Source organism: Podarcis cretensis (assembly GCF_951804945.1).
Source record: "Podarcis cretensis genome assembly, chromosome: 5".
Lineage (NCBI taxonomy): Eukaryota > Metazoa > Chordata > Lepidosauria > Squamata > Lacertidae > Podarcis > Podarcis cretensis.
In genome coordinates, this window is record NC_137174.1 from 29,387,647 (window position 1) to 29,410,994 (window position 23,348).

The 23,348-nt window shown below is 40.9% G+C and overlaps 2 protein-coding genes across 11 annotated transcripts in view; one reads left to right on the forward strand and one right to left on the reverse strand.

Annotated features, from left to right (window-relative positions):
- LRRTM3 (leucine rich repeat transmembrane neuronal 3) overlaps positions 1 to 8,301 on the forward strand; it is a 101,361-nt gene extending 93,060 nt beyond the window's left edge. The window contains exons 3-4 of the mRNA XM_079975691.1: positions 5,258 to 7,541; positions 7,932 to 8,301. Coding sequence (XP_079831817.1) covers positions 5,258 to 5,446 — 189 coding nt within the window. The 3' untranslated portion in view covers positions 5,447 to 7,541; positions 7,932 to 8,301. The remainder of the gene's footprint in view (positions 1 to 5,257; positions 7,542 to 7,931) is intronic.
- CTNNA3 (catenin alpha 3) overlaps positions 1 to 23,348 on the reverse strand; it is a 566,819-nt gene that overhangs the window by 412,796 nt on the left and 130,675 nt on the right. Inside the window, exon 8 of one of the 10 annotated variants that reach the window (XM_079975613.1) lies at positions 13,194 to 13,253. The exons of the other annotated variants lie outside the window; for them this stretch is intronic. Coding sequence (XP_079831739.1) covers positions 13,209 to 13,253 — 45 coding nt within the window. The 3' untranslated portion in view covers positions 13,194 to 13,208. Of the gene's footprint in view, positions 1 to 13,193; positions 13,254 to 23,348 lie in introns of those variants that run through there. 10 annotated transcript variants of the gene reach the window in all.

Here is a 23,348-nt window from a genome sequence, read left to right on the forward strand (position 1 = left end):
GAATGTATTGGTTTTAAAAAACAACAACGGTAATAAAGTCTTCAAGATGTTCATCTTAACACAACTTGCTAGGAAGAAAAATCCAATAATTTTGTTCTAGCCAGTAGTAGGAAAAATGTTATTTGGGCTACCACTAACTCAGGATTCTTCCAGACTATTTCTATTTCCAGGTGAGATTCAATCACATACTTGCAAATTCAGGATGCATAATTATTGGGAGGTCTTGCACAACAAACCCACTTCGCCAAAAGATCACATATTTTGCAAAGGGGCATGAAAATGCACTGGAAGGTGTGGGATGATACTTGCTTTGACCTCCCCTACAAACATATCAGAATGAATGCTCACTAAATAGCAGTCATCTAATCTCCCTGCAAACAAATCAGAATTAACACTCAATAAACAGGTCATTGCCCTCAGTGATAGAACATATGCTTGCAGCATAACAACAATAATTTTTATTTATTACTTATACCCTGCCCATCTGACTGGGTTGCCCCAGCCACTCTGGCTGGCTCCCAACTTAATAAAAACACAGTGATGTATGTTGGAGGTCACAGACGGAGCCTCTACATCACTGTTAAAGGCTCTGGTAGCAAAGCTGGAAAAATCCTTGCCGTGAAGCGCATTTTGAATGTGCAAATGAGTGGGGTGAACAGGAAACAGACAGTGGAGGCTAGTCCATTAGATGGCTGGAGCACTATCCCAGTAACTTCCATCAGCTCTCACCTGCCTGCCTTCTCTTTTACAACCAGTCAAGGGAGTAGCCCTGCCTGTTAGCTTAATCTTCCTCAGTCTCAATGTTGCCCCTGTAGAACTCTGCAAGGATGTGGACAAAACTAAAATTAGTTGTTTCTGCCTGTCATTGGTTCTGCCTCCTCTTACTGCTGCTTCCAGTGAGCTCCAGCCACCACAGTCCCAATCCCTGAGTTTCTTCATCTTGTCCAAAACAATGCTTAATATGTTCCCCTCTGAGAGAAGCCATGGCTTCTGTAATGTTAATAAAATTCTCACATACCAACACAGTTGAGAACACAGCTGATGTTGATTTGCAACATGCTGTGATGAAATGAGCTATTGTCTTCTATTAGGAAACATATACTGAAATGAAATGTATGTACTGCAGGGATGTTATCATAATGGCCTTGGAATACAGGAAGTAAAACATGTGCCCCAAGAGATCTCATTTACTAAGATAAGCCAAACTTTGGAGCTTTACAGGGAATATCGGAAGTTAGAATGTTCAGTTAGTGCTCCCAAATGAAGGACTATTCAGTGATAATTAAACCAAGTAAAATAGCTTTCAAAACACTTAATCCTTCATTAAGCTCATCTTGCCTACAGCAGGCATTAGTCTCGTGAAAACTGTTACTTGACCCACCTTGTCCCACAAATGAAGAACCTAACCCTCCCTTGGGGCACAAAAATTGTGTAGTATAATGTGAAAAAAAAGGAAAGCAGCATTACTACAGCAAAGAAGTATAGAACCTCTTCCATCCATCTAGATTCCATCCATGTCTAGAGTTCCACTCCTGTCTCATCAGCTCCCTCACCAGGATAAGCACCACGGTGAGACCACTACATTGGCGCGGCTGTACTTTTGCAAAATATGCAGTCAGTTCAATCCTGAAGGCTATGCTTTTGCAAGGTGGATGATGTCTGAACAGTGCACAAGTATGCCCAGCATATCAGCTGATACCACAAAACAAAAGGATAAAGCTGTCTGTGAATGTAAATTTATAACATTTAAATGGAAATGGTGGAATATCTGATTACTTTATGACTGGAAATACAGTGGTACCTCAGTTAAGAACTTAATTCGTTCTGGAGGTCCATTCTTATCCTGAAACTGTTCTTAACCTGAAGCACCACTTTAGCTAATGGGGCCTCCTGCTGCCGCCGCACCGCCAGAGCACGATTTCTGTTCTTATCCTGAAGCAAAGTTCTTAACCCAAGGTACTATTTCTGGGTTAGGGGAGTCTGTAACCTGAAGCGTATGTAACCTGAAGCGTCTGTAACCCGAGGTACCACTGTACTACATAGGTTTCTTTGCTTATTGCATTTATATTCTGTTTGTCTTCCACAGCCTGTAAGTCAGAAAGGGGAAACCTGTGGTCCTCCAGGCACTTTTGGACTACATCTCCAGTCATCCTGTGCTGTCTGGAGCTGGTGGAGGTTGGAATCCAACAACATCTGGAGGGCCACATGATCTCCACTCTTGCTGTGTGGGATTCCCAGCTGTTCCCCCACCATCCAGGCACTGAGTTGACTTTGATTTCCTTAGATTTAGCAAGGTTGCTGTATGATATGCCTTCCCACTATGTACTGGGAAATGATGCAACGCTTATTATGAAGATTCATGTTAAGAAGAGCTGTTGAAGACAGAGGTACTTTATTTGTATGGGAGCCACTTGAAGACTATAGCTCACTGACTTTCTTGAATCATCTGTATGATGTTGAGAAAGTGGATGGGGGGAGTTTTTCTCCTTCTCTCATAATAGGAGAACCCAGGGCCACACAATGAAGGTGAATTGGAGATTCAGGACAGACAATAGGAAGTGCTTCTTCACATAGCACATACCTAAGCCATGTAATTTGCTACCACAATATATATTGACGGCTTTAAAGGGGTGTGTGTGATACTTTTCCTCATTGAATTTGTCTAATCACTGGCTATTAGATACAGTGGCTATATATTAGTTCTAGTATCAGAGGTAGTATCCTCTGAATACCACCACTTGGTGCATCCAAGCATGAAGGAGCTATTGCTCTCATATCCTGATTGTTTCCATAGGGATCTACTTGGCCAGTGTGGGAACATGATGCTGGACTAGGTGACCCTCTTGTCTAATCCTGCAGGGCTCTTATGTTCTTATTGATAGCTATTTGTGTTGTAGGCACAGTCACTATTCTATGACTGATTCCTGCTTGTTGGAGCACCTGAGTCTGGTTTATGAGTCCTTCTGTTGGTAGTTTGGTATCACAGAATGGCACTAGATATTGGTCCCTTCAACATCTATGAAGGTGAAGCTGTTAGGAATTTCTTCCCTTACCCTAATGGGTCACCCATATCTCTACCATTAGAACCAAAATCACATTTCATACATTTATTCAGCTCTTTTTAGAATCAGCGAGCTTCTTTGTTCTCATATAATGAAGTATCACGACTTTTTGGCATTCTCTGATTTATATTTTAGTTTTCCAAAAAAAAATATCTCAGTTCCTTTGCTTGCCATTTCAGCAACACAGCTTGGTCTCATAAAAGGTCATTATCTGCTGCCACAAAAAGCTTACATATATCATATGTCAAATGAAAGTATTTCATAATGTGGGGGTGGATAGTGAGACAAGAGTTTCTCAACTAATTAGCAGCTAGAGGTCTCCGACTCTTCCTTTATAGCCAAAGGAGACCATTCTCTATCCTCGCTAAGTGACGTACTCTTTATTTGCTTGTTGAATGGCTGGACTTGTTTTTCAGCAATTTTTTCTTTGAGAAGACTCTGTAGGTGGGTTTTGCTTACTGCTTAGGATGAAATTAGCTGAGTAACTCTGGAGTTTTTCTACTTTCTGATTTCCCTGGTGTGTGCAACTTGAGTCATTTGGAATAGTTCACCTGATTTCTTCTTATGCTCTGCTCAAAGATGCTGATCTGAGTTGGGGGAGAGGAGATACCTGGATTGGGCATTGGGCTTGGCGATACTTAGCATTTATATAGCTTTTCTTTAGTGTTCAAACTGCTTCACATACATTATTTTCACAAGCCCCCCCCCCCAAATGTGAGGTAAGTCAGTAATTGTATTGCTGCTGGAGAGGGAGTGCTGAGGCTGAGAGAACTGAGGCTTGCCCAAGGCCTTCTAGCGATGAGGTAAGATTTGAGCCAATAACCGTCTAGCTCACAGCATAACCTTAAGCATATTCACTCTCTTCCTGAGTTAAATGAGATTTTCACTGGAATTATTCTATCAAATGCTGAAGTAGCATAGCCATTACTATACCCCACCAGCATTTGTTAGCATTCCAGAGTTACGATTCTATGCTTTTTAACAGTTCCTAATTCAAGGCCTCACAGTCTGATACATCTCACATGATTGTTATGACAACTAATAAAAAAATAAAGACTTGCCTCTTAGCTGAGCTTTTTGACAGGGTAGCTAAAAGACACATTATGCATTGTGTATTTGTTTAAGGCCAAGCTTCCTCATTATAGGCATTCTTACACTGTAGCACTCTATAGGTATTCATCATCACTTTCACTTACTCCTTTTCACAAACAACCATGCTAATATAATATATATAAAGTTTTTTAATTGCTATAAGCCACTATGAGTGGCGCATGGACTCTAGAAGTCTTTATTAAATAGAATGGTAACTATGAAATGAGAAATGACAGGAGAGCTGTGATCCTCCTCCTGCTGTTGTTATTTTCTAATAAAGATTAATAGCAGCCACCACGCAAGGAGTGTGTGATGCAATGAGGACCATGGTATTTGGAAAGTGAAGTTAACCCTATCCCCTATATAATTTTCCTAATGAAAAATTATTTGTCCCATCAGGCAAACAGCAATTGGAGTGGAGGAGATGATTACTATTATGAAAACAGTCCAGGGAAAAAAATATTTTGGGGAAAATGGAATAAAATAATATATAGGAATAAAAGAAAAACGTATTTCTGGCTGTAACAATGGTAAAAATGTATTAATTTGAAAACTGTATTAAGTGGTTCATGGATTGGTGAAACATTTGTGTAATTGATGTATTCAAACAATCTATTACAGATTAATGATGATGAAATACCATTAGCTGAAATAAATTAAGTCTGGCTAAACTACCATTAATCTTTGTGGGAGATGACTACATTTATGAAAGAAATGTCCACATTTTACCATTGTGGGATAATATTTGTGGGAGAATAGATTTAGAGACCAAGTAGTCTACAATGGAGTATCAAATCTATAATGAAATTAAAAATAGATGGGAGGGAGAGAGACAGCTTGATTTTTTTCCTAGTTAAGAGTTCTTTTATCTGAAAAACAGATATTTAATAGATAGTATAGAATGTGGAGGGGAAACAGAAAAAAATAAACCTTCTCCCCAGCATCACAATTCTATTCAAATCTCCTCCACCTCCCTTCTGTAGCTGCTAATGAAGCTGGAAAAATAAAGCAGAAAATGCAATCATGGTCTTCCAATATTACATCTAGTTTAGTGCTCAACTGCCTCTTTACTAACTACTTTTCATATTTATTTCCACCTCTAGATACCTTTATCTATGAACGTGTCAACATTTCTTGCGTATGACCAGCCTACAATAAGTTACTGTGGTGTACACCATGAACTTCTTGCTCATAAGCCCTATGAATCTAATGCACAGGAAGAAACAATGGAAACACACTTAGAGACTGATTTGGATCTGAGCACAATCACAACGGTAGCACGAAATCAGTGATACATTCAGTGGCCTGAAATACAGCCAAGGGTTGCCACCATTTTTTTTTCACATGAAGGATGAAATGAAGATTTCTTCAGTAATGGATTCCAAAATTCCTGTTCTGTTGAAATTTACACATTCAGATACAGATTGTTTGATGTCTACAATTTATAATTAGCTAAGTTGTGCAGTATTTTTTGACTTTAAAAACAGAGTACAATCCTTAAAATAAATCTTTTTTCAAAACTCATCCTACCTACCTGTAAAAAAACAAAACTGTACAGATCTAATGTATTTTTTCATATTGTAAAGTTTCAATATACTGAGATGTACTGGTATGTACAGGACCATGATTTAATTACATTTTACTTTGCAAATTTCAGTTTCTAAAATTTTAAATTAACAAAAGTTTTATCTTGTGTTATATTCAGAGTTTCTCAGTTTTGTAGAAACTGTTTTGTTACTGCTTTTGTGCCCAGAAAGAAAACTTCACTCTGAAATTCTGTGCTGTGCAAAATCTGCACAACTGTTATCACACTGACTGTGCAGGAAATTCTATCTATTTGTTCCAGAAATAATCCATTAACCAAATGGAGGGGTGGATTGTACAAGATTACAGAGACAATGTTTTTTTCTTCCTATTAAAAAAGAATCAAAGTTTTTTAAAAACAGTTCTCAGAATTAACTGTTGCCTTGTATTGCAGCCTGGTTTGTAAAGCAATGAAATGTAATGATAAAGAGGGATATTTTATCAATGCATCTGTGAATGAATGACTCATTGTCCTATTCCTTCATGTAGTACTGCATCAAAAAACAGAAAAACACACCACAGAGTATAAGAGCATTGATGACAAAGGAAGTAACCACAGCAACAAAGTTACATTCAGTTAATGGCTGACCTGGATGCAGTTTTAGTTAGTTTCTAAGTAATTCAGATAAAGCAACCAGGTAGCCATGACAATTAGATGTATTTTAATTCTTCACGTATTCAATCAGTACAAGCACCAGCAGTATGCTTTTACGGCTGTTTCATCCTGAAAATTAGCCAATAAGCCAATTCCCTGGTTTTACAATTAAAAATAAGTTTTGGGATGCATAGTACAATGCATGTAAAAAGTTGTCTAAAGAGGCCTGAATGTTGGCTTTTGGAAATGCCATTTGGACATAACAAATTACAGATGGAGAATAAAATGTAGAGACAAGTCACACATATCCTTTTGGGGATAGGGTTCAGTCATGTTGCCCTTTTTAGGGGTTATCTCTGACTGAATGAAGAGGTAGTAAATTAATCCACCAAACAGTTATCATGGGCACAGATCCTTATTTGGCACAGCCACAGAAATGGATACTAAGGGCAGTTTCACACAGTACTTAACCTCCTACCCTTCCCACATGCATATTTGCACCTTTGTATGTATTCTGCAACATGCATATAACCTGAATGTTCCATGCACAGGCTCATTTGCTTTTAGATTTGATTGACATCATCTCTCTCTCTCTCTCTCTCTCACTCTCTCTCTCTCTCTCACACACACACACACAGAGCTGTGGCCAAGTGGGAAAGACTATATGAATTGGAACTACATATGGATGTGCCCTTTACACGCAGAACCCACATTATCTCATTGCCTAACCAGTGTAATAAGAGGCATTTATGCACCCACCATCCAACCTTCTTGCAGTTTGGTCCTCCTTTAAGCTAATGCAGGAACCAGCCCCTAGTTTGGATCTGTGCTCATGATTGCCTACAGGTTACAGCTACTTTACCTCCATATTCAGTTAAAGGTGACAAAAATAAGTCAGACAAAAAGAAAGCCCCCCAAACCATAATGAGATTATCTCCCTCTCCTCTATATTGACAGGTAACTTAATAAGGAAAGATATTGACCAAAAAGTAAGAAATGTTTTATTGTATCACAGAACCAATTATAGAGAAAGACCTCTAAATAATATTTAAATATTTAAGATGTCTAAAATCTAAATAAATTGGTCATGAATTCTAGCTGTTCATACAGAACGTCTACTGATTGCCACCCAATTATTGGTTTTTGAGAAGGAAATCTTCATATTTTAGCTTCAATAATGCTAACAATACTGGCCTATAGCAGCAGAGGTTACAGTAAAGGTAAAGGTAAAGGTACCCCTGCCCGTACGGGCCAGTCTTGACAGACTCTGGGGTTGTGCGCCCATCTCACTCAAGAGGCCAGGGGCCAGCGCTGTCCGGAGACACTTCCGGGTCACGTGGCCAGCGTGACATCGCTGCTCTGGCCAGAGCCAGAGCCAGAGCCAGAGCCACACACAGAAAAGCCGTTTACCTTCCCGCTGGTAAGCGGTCCCTATTTATCTACTTGCACCCGGAGGTGCTTTCGAACTGCTAGGTTGGCAGGCGCTGGGACCGAGCAGCGGGAGCGCACCCCGCCGCAGGGATTCGAACCGCCGACCTTTCGATCGGCAAGCCCTAGGCGCTGAGGCTTTAACCCACAGCGCCACCTGCGTCCCAGAGGTTACAGTACAATTACTTTAAAAATATGGAAGGTTACATAAGTTAAAAGATTCATCCTCTGGGGTTCTGACTAGGGATAAGTATTCAGGATTACCTGGGTTTTCCAAAAGGTTAGGGCAAAACGTTTCATACAGTAGTAACAAATATCTTCTTTTTATATATAAATAAAGAGAAATTATTTAACCACAAATCTATTTTTCTCAATACTTCTCCCAAATATTTTACAGTAACTTCATGAAAGAAAATTAAAAACTATGAAATCCACCATTTGTATAAAGCAACTATTATTGGGAAAAAATTACCTTCGGAATATTGTTAAAAAGAAATATGGGAATACAAAATGTCAAAAAAGAGTACACTGTATTATTTATTTAGCATCCTAGATTTTGTAACATATTTTGCATAAATTATTTGCTATTCAAAATATTTTATTTGTCATTTTTAAAATTCATCCTAACTTTCATAAGCTTTTCAGTTTCTGGTTTCTTTATTATATTGGCATAATGATTCTTGGATTTCTGATCTTCATTTAATAATCTGGGCCAGAGCCATGAGGTTTGAAAATGGATTTAGCTACTTGCAGTGGGTGGTAAAAAGAGGTGGGGGAAAACGGTATTCACATGTACTGCATGAGAAAAAACATTTGCAGACCTTGACTACTTTAAGTATGTAGTTTAAGTATGGCATTAATTTATCTGATTGTGATGGAAGTTTAGAGGAAATCTCAGTGTTCCCAAACTATGAGTCTGGTAACAAAAAATACAACTTCAGTAACAAACCAATATAATATTATGTTCTTTCCTCACTGTTGGCGCATGAAGACCACTTCATATGTTACTAAGGCAGCACGGTCACTAGCTACTAAAAACAGAACTGTGTGGATGCCTTTCTATGACTATGAGGGGGTATGCTGGCATGGTTAAAACTGCTGCACCTATGTGTATCTATGCACTTCACATAAGGAAAGGCCTCCATGTTCAATATTATTGGTAGCTACCATGCTGAACCTCAAACAACTTATAAAGTCAGCCTTCATATGGCTTCACACTTACACTCCTCAGATGTTTGTTAGGGCTGAATGGGTGCACAATATGATGGGGGAAGAGGCAGAACTGTAATAGAAAGCTCCTCCACATACCTAGATGTGATGATTAAAACATGTAGAGATCCCTATGCATAGACATAATGCTTTCCACAGATGTTCCAAAGTGTGAGCATTGGTTTGGAGAGGAATTTGCCTCTTTACTGGTGCTCCCCACCTGCAATATGTTAACTTGGCTCTACTATAACATCTAAAAAGAGCTTAGGTGGCCTTTGGAAAGCCTCTTGCCTCTCAAGAGCACCAAACCATATGAGGACATGAAAGGGGTTGATTTGTAGAGCAATTATGTGAGGTACTCATCCAGCCTTATTGAGGAGGAAATAAAGGTAAAGGTAAAGGTACCCCTGACCGTTAGGTCCAGTCACGGACAACTCTGGGGTTGCGCGCTCATCTCGCTCTATGTGTGGTGTTTGTCCACAGACAGCTTCTAGGTCATGTGGCCAGCATGACTAAGCCGCTTCTGGCGAACCAGAGCAGCGCACGGAAACACCATTTACCTTCCCACCGGAGCGGTACCTATTTATCTACTTGCACTTTGACGTGCTTTCGAACTGCTAGGTTGGCAGGAGCAGGAACTGAGCAACAGGAGCTCACCCCATCATGGGGATTTGAACCGCCAACCTTATGATCAGCAAGCCCTGATCAGGTTTAGACCACAGCGCCACCCGCATCCCACGAGGCAGAAATTGGAGTGCCCATTTTCTCTTACCACGAAGAAGCCTTCTATTTCCTGTTAGCTAAATGAAAAACTCTCTCTTTCTTGAAGAAAGAATTATTACCTGTTTGTACCATGGAAGCAGAATAAGCATATACCCGTATTTTTTGCTCTATAAGATGCACCCAACCATGACAGACCTAGTTTTCAGAGGAGAAAAACAAGAAACAAGAAAGCAACGCAAAGCCTCTAGAGAGAAGAGGCAGGAGCGCTCCCACTGCGCTCTAGAGGCTTTGCGTGGCTATCCCGGAAGCCAGAAGAGCAAGAGGGATCGGTGCACACCGATCCCTCTTGCTCTTCTGGCTTCAGCAAAAGCAATGCAAAGCCTCTTGAGTGAAGAGGCAGGAGCCGCGTGCTCTGTCCCTTCCCCCACCTCCCGCAAAAGCCAGCAAGAGCCACACGCTCTTTAAAGGGAGCACGGCTCTTGCTGGCTTTTGCGGGAGGTGGGGGAAGGGACAGAGTGCGGCTAAGCCAGAAGCTAGAACAGCGAGAGGGAGCGCAGCGATCCCTCTCGCTGTTCTGGCTTCTGGGATAACTGCGCAGCCTCTTCAGGGCAGCAGGATGAAGGCTCCCTGCTGCTCTGAAGAGGCTGCGCGCGGCTAAGCCAGAAGCTAGAACAGCGAGAGGGAGTGCTGCGCAACGATCCCTCTCGCTGTTCTGGCTTCTGGGATAGCTGTGCAGCCTGCATTCGCTCCATAAGACACACACACATTTCCCCTTACTTTTTAGGAGGGGAAAAGTGCATCTTATAGAGCGAAAAATATGGTACTGAATACAGAATTTTTGCTGCTCCTCTTGCTGTTGGCATCCGTCTGACTTGGGAGACAATGGACAATCAAGCACCTGACAGGCCACAATATAATGCTGGTGGGTGGGTGTCATTTGCTTGCTGGGATTAAGCTATGCAGATGCTTCAGCTGGCTTTCATAATGCTGGACACATTTCATATTTGTAGCCCGGTAATTACCTTCAAATAACTAGTTGTGTTATTACTAGGGTGCCACTTTCATTTTATCATACAATGTGCAATAATCAAATAATTGGGAACTCAGTTTATTAATGGAAATTTTCAGTAGCTGTTAAATTAATGAAAACGTTAACAACCACCAGCCTCTTCTCTTCTGAAAGGATGACTGATAGCTGTAGATACTACACCCACCTGCATGCTGTTCATTCTAATGTGATCACTGTTGATAGTTCATAAGCAATGAGCCAAGATTAGAAGGGCGATCTGCACAATGGATCCTTTCAGGTTCCTTCTTCCAAAAATAGCAGAGAAAGCATGGGGAAACCCAGGATACATGCAGATGTGTTTGTGCTCTGGATCCCAGTGTACATGGTCTGACGCAGCCGGGGGGGGGGATAAAAAAAATAAAAAATTGTCCAGTAGCACCTTATAGACCAACTAAGCTTCTTCCAGTATAAGCTTTTGTGTGTGTGCACACTTCTTCAGATATTAAATAATTACTAGAAGACAAGGAATAAATCCATTTGTCCCAGCCATCAGGGTGTGTAGCTCTCTAATAGACAATTAAAGGAAGAATTCAATGTTGTTGTCTTCCAATGGTTCAGTCACCACAAGCATTTCAGCTTGCCTGATGGAATTATTTCCTCTCTCTGCTTCCCCAGAGCTTATGAGAGAGCATGGAGCAGGAAGAGAGGGGGGAAGTCACATTGCACTGGTGAGACCCACTGTGCTGTTTCCTGCTACTGTGCCTACATAGCTGAATCCAGCCCTATGTCCTTAGTTTTAAAAGATGCACACAGAAAGCTGTATTATCCTGTGTCAGAACACTGGTCTATATCTAGCTTAGTTTTACCTACAGCTCTACAATGACAAACAACAGTTCTCCAGAGTTCTCACACTGAATCACAAGATCACACAGAAGGCGCAGAAGAACACCAACCATATTTCCAAAATATGCAGGGACTCAGCTATACAGCTGCAAATAAAAGTTTTAAGTGTGTTGTAAAGTGCATTGTACAAATGTGACACTAGATGACGATGGTGAGCTATGGCAAATTCAATATATATTTTTTCAAAACTTTTTTTTAAAAAAAGCATTTTCACTACATTTTTTATTTGTGTCTAGATTCCACCCAGGCTGGGGTAGAAGGCAGCCTGAGCATGCCAACAGACTATTTCCTCTATAGGTACAGAGTAAGCATTCCCAGCTTCTGTATTATGCAGGAGACTTTGGGTTCCAGAGCTCAGCCTTAACTCCTGAAAGATTCTGGGAGCCTTAGCAAACCTCAAAGCCAGCTTTTCTAGATATTAACAGTGGTCTGGTCACATAAACTTGAAGGATATGCTAATGTTTTTCTAAGTAAAGACAGGTAAAATCTACTCAGTGTTTGACTGTATCCTTGTGTAACAAGAGCTACAATAGCTGGGATAAATGCAGTAGAAGCTGGAATACTTGGTTTTAGCTTACCGTAGTTTATTTGGTTTATTAATTTATATTCCACCTTTCTGTATAAAACACATTCAAGGCAGCTTACAATAAATAAATAAGGCAATAATAAAACCAGCATCAATTATGAAAATGCACTAGAACTGTGTGTGGGGGGGGGGATTCTTTAAATGTATTTCACAGGAGACACTGGTGCAAATCTTTTAAATATTCTGGTTCATATGTCCCTGCCACTAATTACATGGTTAGGAGTTGAATTCAAGTTCACTACAACACTGGGCTACAGGGCAACTGGGTTCTTCCTTAGAAAGAAAGGCACTTTATGGGGGGGGGGGATATTATTTTCATTTAATGTGTTTTTTTCTTCAGCTACTGCTGTGCAAGAGAGAGGAAATAATGAAATAACACATTTTCCTTTGCTGTTAACATTAACTGAGTCTTGGACAACTGGGTCGTGATGCTGTACTACCACCCAAGCTAGCAATGTCCTTGCATGCAAGCTATATGTTGTATAAACTGCTTATTTCATGTTCTTCTTAGCAAATCTTCACACTCACTAGAATGAGAATTGTGGAGGCTCACAAAGTGCCATCGGGTCCTCTGCATCTCTAAGCGATGAAGGTGTTAAGATGTCACAGTGATCTTGAATACAATGAAGACTGAGAGGTGATGCTACAGCGAGTGGTGCTGTGTGCTGAGGTGCTCACAACAGCCATCAAGAGAATGTGCAACACTTGTTCAGAATGCACGAAAAGGTAAACAAGTAAGTTGCTGAAGGAAAAACACTTCTAAATAAGTAATTTGTTCAAATAAAAGAGGCCTTGCATATTAAAAGCATGTAAAGAAGGTGTAAAACATAAGTGATTTTTTTGCATTTCATGTTTCCACTTTTTAACATTTAAAAAATAACATGGGGAAATGGGACGTGGGCATCTTCTTTTTGATGAGATGCAATGCTGCAACTCTCTTTTCTCAGCATAGGAAAAACACTAAAAGTCTTCCATCATCACCACAAAACACAAGAGGCACAAAAGTTGAAGCAGAAATCATGCACCCCTTCTTTTCACTACTTCGTGTACCAACAATAGTGGCTGTAAGAGGTTGCATAAGCAGTCATTAGAAAGACAAATCCTTGGCCTCAAGAAAATCTACAATTGAATGCATCAGCAATCATTAATGAATGGCTTGACACTTGGGAAGAACACTTCTTCCCTGAAGGTAAAGGTAAAGGTACCCCTGCCCGTACGGGCCAGTCTTAACAGACTCTGGGGTTGTGCGCCCATCTCACTCAAGAGGCCAGGGGCCAGCGCTGTCCGGAGACACTTCCGGGTCACGTGGCTAGCGTGACAAAGCTGCATCTGGCGAGCCAGAGCCGCACACGGAAACGCCGTTTACCTTCCCGCTGGTAAGCGGTCCCTATTTATCTATTTGCACCCGGAGGTGCTTTCGAACTGCTAGGTTGGCAGGCGCTGGGACCGAGCAGCGGGAGCGCACCCCGCCGCAGGGATTCGAACCGCCGACCTTTCGATCGGCAAGTCCTAGGTGCTGAGGCTTTAACCCACAGCGCCACCTGCGTCCCCCTTCCCTGAAGAGTTTATATTATTATTATTATGGGCGGGGGGGGGGGGAGAGAGAGAAAAGAAACATGCACACATAAGAGAAAAGGGATTTAAAAAAACAAGGACTTTTAATGCTTTTAATGCTTTAATGCTTTTAATGCTTTAATTCTTCTTTTTAAAAGTAAACATGCATTTAATATATCACATAGATAGGCCCCAATAGGTGAAGGAAAGAGATTGTGAACAGAGACCCTACTGGTTTCATCTCTTTAAGAACCCAGGACTAAAGTATTAAGAACTCTGGAATAAAGGTCTTCCTGAGCTCCCACAAATGTTTTACATCTATGCATGAAAGTATGGGATTATTTGAAATAGTCAGTCTTAATAATGAAATGTTTTTACTGGGCTTCAATCAAAAGTAGTAAGTGAACACATTTATTCAACAAGGAACTACAGTATCTGCAACACACTCATTTCTTCATTAATCAATGGGCATGTCTAGTTAACTTTCCATGCTTCTCCTTTTCTAACTCTGAAAAAGCTTCTTTTAGTATATACCATATTTCATCTGCGTTTTGCTCAATCAGATTTCCACTCCACTCAAGTCATTTGAAAAAGACCACAGTGAGAATATTCTATTTCACTGGGAATCAGGTAGCAGAGAGTAGTGCTAAAAAGGGATATTTGTTATTAAAGTTCATACATGCAGAGCGGACTTTGGTAATCTTTCATAATATGGCACCTTGTGGAAGGCCAAAATTTGGTACGCCCAATGGATCTTTGCAATTTTGCAGCCTTTTGGCTTGGCTCCCTGTGCAGAAGAACCACCCTAAATCCGGCACTGTCACATGTTGGGAACAGAATCATGGTGGCAGAATTTGCAATTGAGAATTTGCAGCTCCAAATAAATATTTTCTGCATCTGTAGGGTGCAAACATCTGTAGGAATACTTGCAGAACATACATTCAGTCCACAGTTAAAGTACTTAAAATCAATAAAATTGATGAACTGAAACATGCTAAACTCAGTGTTGGACTGTGACCATGGAAAAGCTTACTTTTTGGACTATTTTTTACTGGCACTAAGATGTTCTAACACTAGCCATCTAGAGGTCTCTCTATTAATCTTAAACCATGTCACAGAGAGGCAATACCTGTTTTTTTCCTGAAAGGGTTCAGTTGTGGATAATTCTTTTTAGCATCTCAGAGATCTTTTTGCAGCAAATATCTAACAGGATCCATCCACCAATCCCCTACAGTTAATGACTCATGCAGACAATGGTTACGTTCATGGATTTTTCTAGGTATCTGCAGTATGGAAAAGAGGGCAGACAGTGCAGTGAAAGAACAGTAGTTGCCTTCTAACAATGAAGGTAAATGTATACGGTTGTTTTTGTTCCTACTTTTGTTCCAACTAGCACTGACCTAAAACACACCACACATACCCCCTTTGCAGATCTATTTTCAGTTAAATAATGAGCACTTATTTTGGTATCCTTGAGAGGGCCCTGTGAACAGAAGAAGAGCGTTCACCTATCCAACCTTGCTGCTGGTGAAAGCCCACTAATGGAGCACTGTAGCTATCCATAGCTACAGTGTCCTCTTTTCCCAATACCAACTGAGATGGAGAGGAATGTTTCCTGTCCTTAGTGAAAATCTGCCTTGTGATGTAAAATTGTCACAAAGCCAATTCAGAGGACAAATCTGATTGCCTTCAGTTTGAATGGGTGGCTGGGACAGCAGGTGGTATACGATCTGAGATGTGATAGCATCCCACTCCCTGCCAATTAGAGAACAGGAAGGAAATGAAAATGACAATCATGATACAGTTTTTATAGCAAGCAGCTGCTGAGAAGAACAGGTATGAAGAAAGCAAACTTTGAGGCACAATGAAAATATTCAATTAAGAACATTGAGCTGAGCCCTATGAAAATAGTCACTGAACCTGTTCTGAATGGGGTTGCACTCCCTCTGAAGAAGCAAGTGCACAGTTTGGGGGTACTTTGTCACTCCAAGCCCAAGCATCCTTGGCTACAAGTGCCTTTTAGCAGCTTTGTCTGGTTTGCCAGTTATGGCCATTCCTGGACAAGGATAGCCTAACCACTGTGATTCATGTAATCTTGACTCTGGATTACTGCAGTGTACTCTATGTGAGGCTGCCATTGGGCCTTGTTTGTTTATTCAAATATAATTTTAACATTTCAAACTTTGACTCCCTTCTCCCTCTTTCTGTGGTTCTTTACATTTATTTTCATCCTTTCCTGCATATTCCAAATTATCTTAATTTATTTTTTATTCATCTATTGCCATATGTATCTCATATGCCTTTTTTAAACTGCAGGTTTTTATAGTAATCCTGCCACTGTCTTAATCTGTTTACACGTTGCTTGTACAAATAAACCATTTCCATTCCTTTCTAAATAACTTTTTATCTTGAGTTCCTATTCTTCTGGTAAGTTTTGCCATTTCTGCATACTCCATTAATTTCAGTAGCCATTCTTCTCTCATCAGGACTTCTTCTTCCTTCCATTTTTGGGCAGACAACATTCTTGCAGCTGTAGTTCCGTACATAAATAAATTTCTATACTGTTTAGGTAGTTCTGATCCCATAATTCCCAAGAGAAAAGCTTCTGGGGTTGTTTTTTAAACAAATGTTATCTTAAACATCTTTTTTCAATTCATTATATATCATTTCCCAGTAAGCTTTAACCTTATTACAAGACCACATAAAAAAAAGGTTTCTTCTTTCTCTTTACATTTCCAACACTCCTTCAAATTTGATTTATACATTTTTGCCAAACTACTAGGTGTTAGGTACCATCTATATAGCATTTTTATATAATTTTCTCTTAAACAAGTGTTCCACCAGGCCGGGGCCAAGGCCAAAAAGGTCAAGGCCAGCTTAATCTCCCTGAGGCCCGTGATCTCCAAGATGTTATTATTTGCAGACCGTAAGGTCCTCCGTGGGGTATACCAGGAGAGGCGGTCCCGTAGATACGAGGGTCCTAGGCCATATTGTAACCATGTTGTTAACAACCCAGATAAATCCTTAAACTCTTTTAATTTAAATTCTCCACCCTCCTCTCTTAGCAAATTTCTATAAGTTGCCCAACTCTCCATCATATTTTTATTTTTCACCACTATTTCTAAAGGTTAAAGCCAAAGTGGTATTTTGGTCTCCAATAAGTTTTTATATTTATCCCATAATCTACACAAAATTTTCCTAATTATATGGTTTGTGAAACCTTTATGTACTTTTGCCTTTTCATACCACAAATAGGCATGCCAACCAAAAATATTATCGTATACTTCCGAATTCTTCAATAACAACCATTCCTTCAACCAGCACAGACATGATGCTTCATATTATATGCTCATTTCCGGCAAAAAATTCATATTCCAGTCCTGTGGAATACTCTGCCAATACAGATTCAGCAGGCACCTTGTTTCAACCTTTAAATGGCTGCTGAAAACTTTTCTCTTCCACCAGGCTTAAGCAGACAATTAAGAAAACATCTGTACATAATAGTTGGTTTCTGATTTTCACATTTAATAGGTTTTTATTGTATGCTTTTATGTATGGCTATTGTAAATTATGAAGAGGAGTATGTAAATATTTTAATAAAATGCCTAACCCTGACCTAGTATGAGACTACCTCACATGTCAAGAACACTGAGGGGTGGGCAGGGTCCCCTGGAACCAATGCTGGGGATCCTCTTGAGAGGCCCTTCAAATTGAGACCCACTAAAGAACCCTTGGAACTGTCAGAGGAGGTGGAGAACATCCCTCCCCAACCTTCTCAAGAACGCTGATGTCAAAAAGTCCAAGTCTGGGCCAAAGAGCAACAACATCTACTGGCCCAGAAAGAAATTCCTGAAACTCCTTCACTACTAGCAGCTACAGTTAGGGTATGATCTAGGGAACCAGAGCACATAAGGCCTCCTTCTTGAGCCTTCTATTTGCTGAAAAGAACACAAGTCTCTGGCTCCTTGATCCTTCTTGTTTCCCTTCCTTGTTGTGCTGCACCTTGCCTGAACTCCCTGTGATGTTGACCTTGGACTGTTGCCTGACCCTGCTTCTGGATCACATTTTGGACCTAGACCGATTCTCCACGCTTGATCTTGGTTTCTCTGGAATGCACTGCACTTGCAACCCTGTCATTGTTGATGAATATTTTGGTAAAAGGCTTATGCCTCCTGAGACTGAGACCCTAGCTCCTGAGGGCCCCCTCTGGAGCATGAGAAATATGAAAACTGGATATACATTTCTCAGCCCCTGGGAATTACAGTGTGTATGTTGCAGCAATCACAAACTCCAGTGTCTCTAGAGCCAATGCATTTACTAATTTCTTAAGTCAATCCAAATCATTAGGCTCAAATCATTAGGAAAATAGTTTATTTGCTGTAAAACAAATGTATTTGCTACAAAACACTGCTGCATCCTTCTAAGTATATTGTTGAAATGATTTTTTTTAGTACTTCCAGCCAAAGAGGTGCACAAAATCTCCTATCCTCTACAGATCAATCCTTAAAACCATTTCTTGTTATTAAATTCATCCCACAAAATATATCCAAGTTTAAACTCACTATATAGTGTAGCATAGAGTAACTAGGTCAGTGCCTATTTTCCCCTCTAGCTAATTATAGAATCTGATTTATTTTAATTAGAAGGTTTCAGAATAAATCAACATTAACACCAGCAGAGTTCATCAAGATTAATGTTATTTTAATGAATATCAAAGGAATTAGTGTATTTCAGTGTTTTCCACTGGAACACTGAGAATTCTCAAATAAACTGAAGGTGCAGCAAATGCACCTGTGAAAATTCCACATGACACAGACCTTACCAGTCTACTAACCTCAATTTTGCACATAAATTACTTTTTAAGGTGTTTCTTTAGATGGTTAACTACAACATAGATTCTACTGAGTAGTGGGAAATGACCTGCAACATTGACTTCATTATAACTAAGTCCTTTTATCTCAAAGGTCTAATGTATTCATGATGATGAATATTTCCAAGTGCCACTAATTTTGATATTACATATGTAATGATAATCATCTACAAGTGAGCATTAATTAACACTACATTACCTTACTGATGCATTACATCTTGATTAATACCGAAAGGTCTCCAGCTGAAAGACGGTCAAACTTCTAGTGAGACAATGGTGGACAGCAGCTGCTTTTTGATACAAGGAATGCCACATAGCCCATAGCAGGTAACTCTTGAGAAATATCCTCCAACATAGGGACATCCTAAGGGAATGTGGGACATTCTGGGGTCAAATAAGAAGCTAGGACAGCTTCTGTAAATCCAGGACTGTCCCTGGAAAAAGGGGGAAATTGGAGGGTTTGCCAGTGCAGGTGGAACCCTGGTCATTCCCTTCACACATTAAAGTTTTGGTCTAAATGATTTTCCAGGGGAGGAGCAGAACGGGAGAAAAGCGAAAGATTGCTTAACACTTTTTTAAGGACCAAGGGCCAATCTACATGATATTTAAAATATAATAACAGATTTAACATGTATTTTTTGGAGCCACAAGGAAGTCTAATAAGAATCAAGGCTGCAAGGCATGGGGAGAAAGTTAGCCCTGTCATAGCTCCAATGGAAATAACCTCCCTGAAGTATTATTTACCCCAGAAGAGAAACTGCTGTTGACACCAGAACCAAGCTTCCCTCCCAGGGTAAAGAACTGTTTCAGGGAGGGGCTGGTTTTTCAAGACCACAGTGCTGTGAGGAAAGGTGTATTATTTTTATTTATTTTATTATTATTATTATTATTATTATTATTATTATTATACCTTTCCTGAACATTGGAGTACCAAACCTGATTGATAAATGTGAATATACACATCTAATGTGGTGTGGTGCTGAGAGATTTAACACCAAGTCTTTCAGAAAATCAGTGCAATGGGACTCCTGTGGGGAGAAAACTGCTCAGCTCCTAGTTTTTAACAGAGGCTGGGATGACTGTTAAATGGCCACGATCACTGACCAACTCATTGTCCACACATCATGAAAGAGGAGTCAAGAGACAGGATATTGGTGGAAAGGTTATATAACAATGGGAAGATCTGTTACAGCATAGGCCAATCATAGAAATGTAAGCAGGTGAAGTTAATTCCTGAGTGTGAAGAATGCATCCCTCAAGACTTGTGAGCATATAAGCAGCGGGACTCATTCCTTTCTACCTGCGAGTTCATTTCTATGCCCTGCCACTGAGTTCAGCCCCTTCCCTTAACTGCCACAGCCTGCCAGGCACAATAATTTCTGAACCTATGGGGGAAGGGGTGCTATCAGAATGGCTGGGGAAACCCAGCCAGACGGGTGGGGTACAAATCATCCCACAGAGAAGGCATCCTGGAGGCAGAGACTCACAGAGCTCAATGGCCAGCTCTTAGAGGTATGTAAACCAGAATCGGGATCCACAATGATGTGTTGCAGAAGGGCTAGGTTCTCAAAGCCAAAGGCAGACCCTATAGCCAAATGCAGGGACTACCAACAAAAACCAGAATTTGAGGGCAAGAACTTAGGGGCCTAACTCCACCATTGCAATCTAGCAGGTACGTAATAACATGTCCAATGCTGCCAGAAGTTGGGCATGTGGGACGCCCTCCCATCAGATGTCAAAGATATAAACAACTATCTGACTTTTAGAAGACATCTGAAGGCACCCCTGTTTAGGGAAGCTTTTAATATTTGATGAATTACTGTATTTTAATATTTTGCTGAAAGCCGCCCAGAGCAGAGTGGCTGGGGTATAAATTATTATTACAGTGGTACTCTGGATGCAAATGGGATCTGTTCCAGAGCCCTGTTCGCATCCTGAAGCGAACGCAACCTGCGTCCATGCGTCTGCGGGTCGTAATTTGCCACTTCCGCACAAGCTCGTGACGTCATTTTGCGCATATGCGAGCGGCGAAACCCAGAAGTAACAGCTCCATTACCTCTGGGTCGCTGCGGAGCGCAACCCGAAAATAATCATCCCGAAGCATATTTAACCCGAGGTATGACTCTATTATTATTATTATTATTATTATTATTATTATTATTATTATGCCAAAGGAGGGCTGAGCAGGACACAGGCAAGGTCTAAATGGCCTGATGGCAGGTCCAAAACTGAATTCAACTCAGACAAAGATGGAGAAGTTATGGTAGGACCTAAGGAGCCAAACTGCAAGGATGGAAAATTGGGCTCACACAACCAACAAGCACATCTAGGCAGTGAGACAAATCCTCAAAGTGTCCCTATTTTCCAGGAATGTCCCTGATTTAGAGAAGCCATCCCAGTTTCTGATTTGATCCCATAATGTCCCACTTTTCCTTAGGACATCCCTATTTCCATTGTCAAAATGTTGGAGGGTATGGAGTTACTTGACTCCTGAGCTGCCTGAAGGCAATCCTGTATAGGGAAGGCTTTTTAATGTTTAATGTTTTATTATGTTTGTATATATGTTGGAAGTTGCCCATAGTGACCGGGGCAAACCAATAAGATGTGTGGGGTATAAACAGTAAAATTATCATTATGGAATGGAGAAATCTTGGAGGGTATGGACCTGTATGGGCAAGGGGAGATGTTCTGATAGTGAGGCCTACATGGTGGGCCTGCTTGGCCATTCATGGGGTTTAGACTGATGTTCGCACATAAACATCCTGATGTCCAGTCCTACGTGGTCAGCTAGTGGATCTCTCTTCTGTGCAAGCCCCAAATGCCATAAGCAATGTTGTTGTTGTTTAGTCGTTTAGTCGTGTCCGACTCTTCGTGACCCCATGGACCAGAGAACGCCAGGCACTCCTGTCCTCCACTGCCCCCCGCAGCTTGGTCAGACTCATGCTGGTAACCTCGAAAACACTATCCAACCATCTCGTCCTCTGTCGCCCCCTTCTCCTTGTGCCCTCCATCTTTCCCAACATCAGGGTCTTCTCCAGGGAGTCTTCTCTTCTCATGTGGTGGCCAAAGTACTGGAGCCTCAGCTTCACAATCTGTCCTTCCAGTGAGCACTCAGGGCTGATTTCCTTCAGAATGGAGAGGTTTGATCTTCTTGCAGTCCATGGGACTCTCAAGAGTCTCCTCCAGCACCATAATTCAAAAGCATCAATTCTTCAGCGATCAGCCTTCTTTATGGTCCAGCTCTCACTTCCATACATCACTACTGGGAAAACCATAGCTTTAACTATACGGACCTTTGTTGGCAAGGTGATGTCTCTACTTCTCAAGATGCTGTCTAGGCCTGTCATTGCCCTTCTCCCAAGAAGCAGGCGTCTTTTAATTTCGTGGCTGCTGTCACCATCTGCAGTGATCATGGAGCCCAAGAAAGTAAAATCTCTCACTGCCTCCATTTCTTCCCCTTCTATTTGCCAGGAGGTGATGGGACCAGTAGCCATGATCTTCGTTTTTTTGATGTTGAGCTTCAGACCATATTTTGCACTCTCCTCTTTCACCCTCAATAAAAGGTTCTTTAATTCCTCCTCACTTTCTGCCATCAAGGTTGTGTCATCTGCATATCTGAGGTTGTTGATATTTCTTCCGGCAATCTTAATTCCGGCTAGGGATTCATCCAGCCCAGCTTTTCGCATGATGAATTCTGCATATAAGTTAAATAAGCAGGGAGACAAAATGCAGCCTTGTCGTACTCCTTTCCCAATTTTGAACCAGTCAGTTGTTCCATATCCAGTTCTAACTGTAGCTTCTTGTCCCACATAGAGATTTCTCAGGAGACAGATGAGGTGATCAGGCACTCCCATTTCTTTAAGAACTTGCCATAGTTTGCCATGGTCGACACAGTCAAAGGCTTTTGCATAGTCAATGAAGCAGAAGTAGATGTGTTTCTGGAACTCTCTAGCTTTCTCCATAATCCAGCGCATGTTTGCAATTTGGTCTCTGGTTCCTCTGCCTCTTCTAAATCCAGCTTGCACTTCTGGGAGTTCTCGGTCCACATACTGCTTGAGCCTTCCTTGTAGAATTTTAAGCATAACCTTGCTAGCGTGAGAAATTAGTGCAATTGTGCGATAGTTGGAGCATTCTTTGGCACTGCCCTTCTTTGGGATTGGGATGTAGACTGATCTTCTCCAATCTTCTGGCCACTGCTGAGTTTTCCAAACTTGCTGGCATATTGAGTGTAGCACCTTAACAGCATCATCTTTTAAAATTTTAAATAGTTCAGCTGGAATACCATCACTTCCACTGGCCTTGTTATTTGCAGTGCTTTCTAAGGCCAATTTGACTTCACTCTCCAGGATGTCTGGCTCAAGGTCAGCAACCACACTACCTGGGGTATATGAGACATCCGTTTCTTTCTGGTATAATTCCTCTGTGTATTCTTGCCACCTCTTCTTGATGTCTTCTGCTTCTGTTAGGTCCTTTCCACTTTTGTCCTTTATTATGGAAATCTTTGTACGAAATGTTCCTTTCATATCTCCAATTTTCTTGAACAGATCTCTGGTTCTTCCCATTCTATTGCTTTCCTCTATTTCTTTGCATTGCTTGTTTAAGAAGGTCTTCTTGTCTCTCCTTGCTATTCTTTGGAAATCTGCATTCAATTTCCTGTATGTTTCACGATCTCCCTTGCATTTTGCTTGCCTTCTCTCCCCCGCTATTTGTAAGGCCTCATTGGACAGCCACTT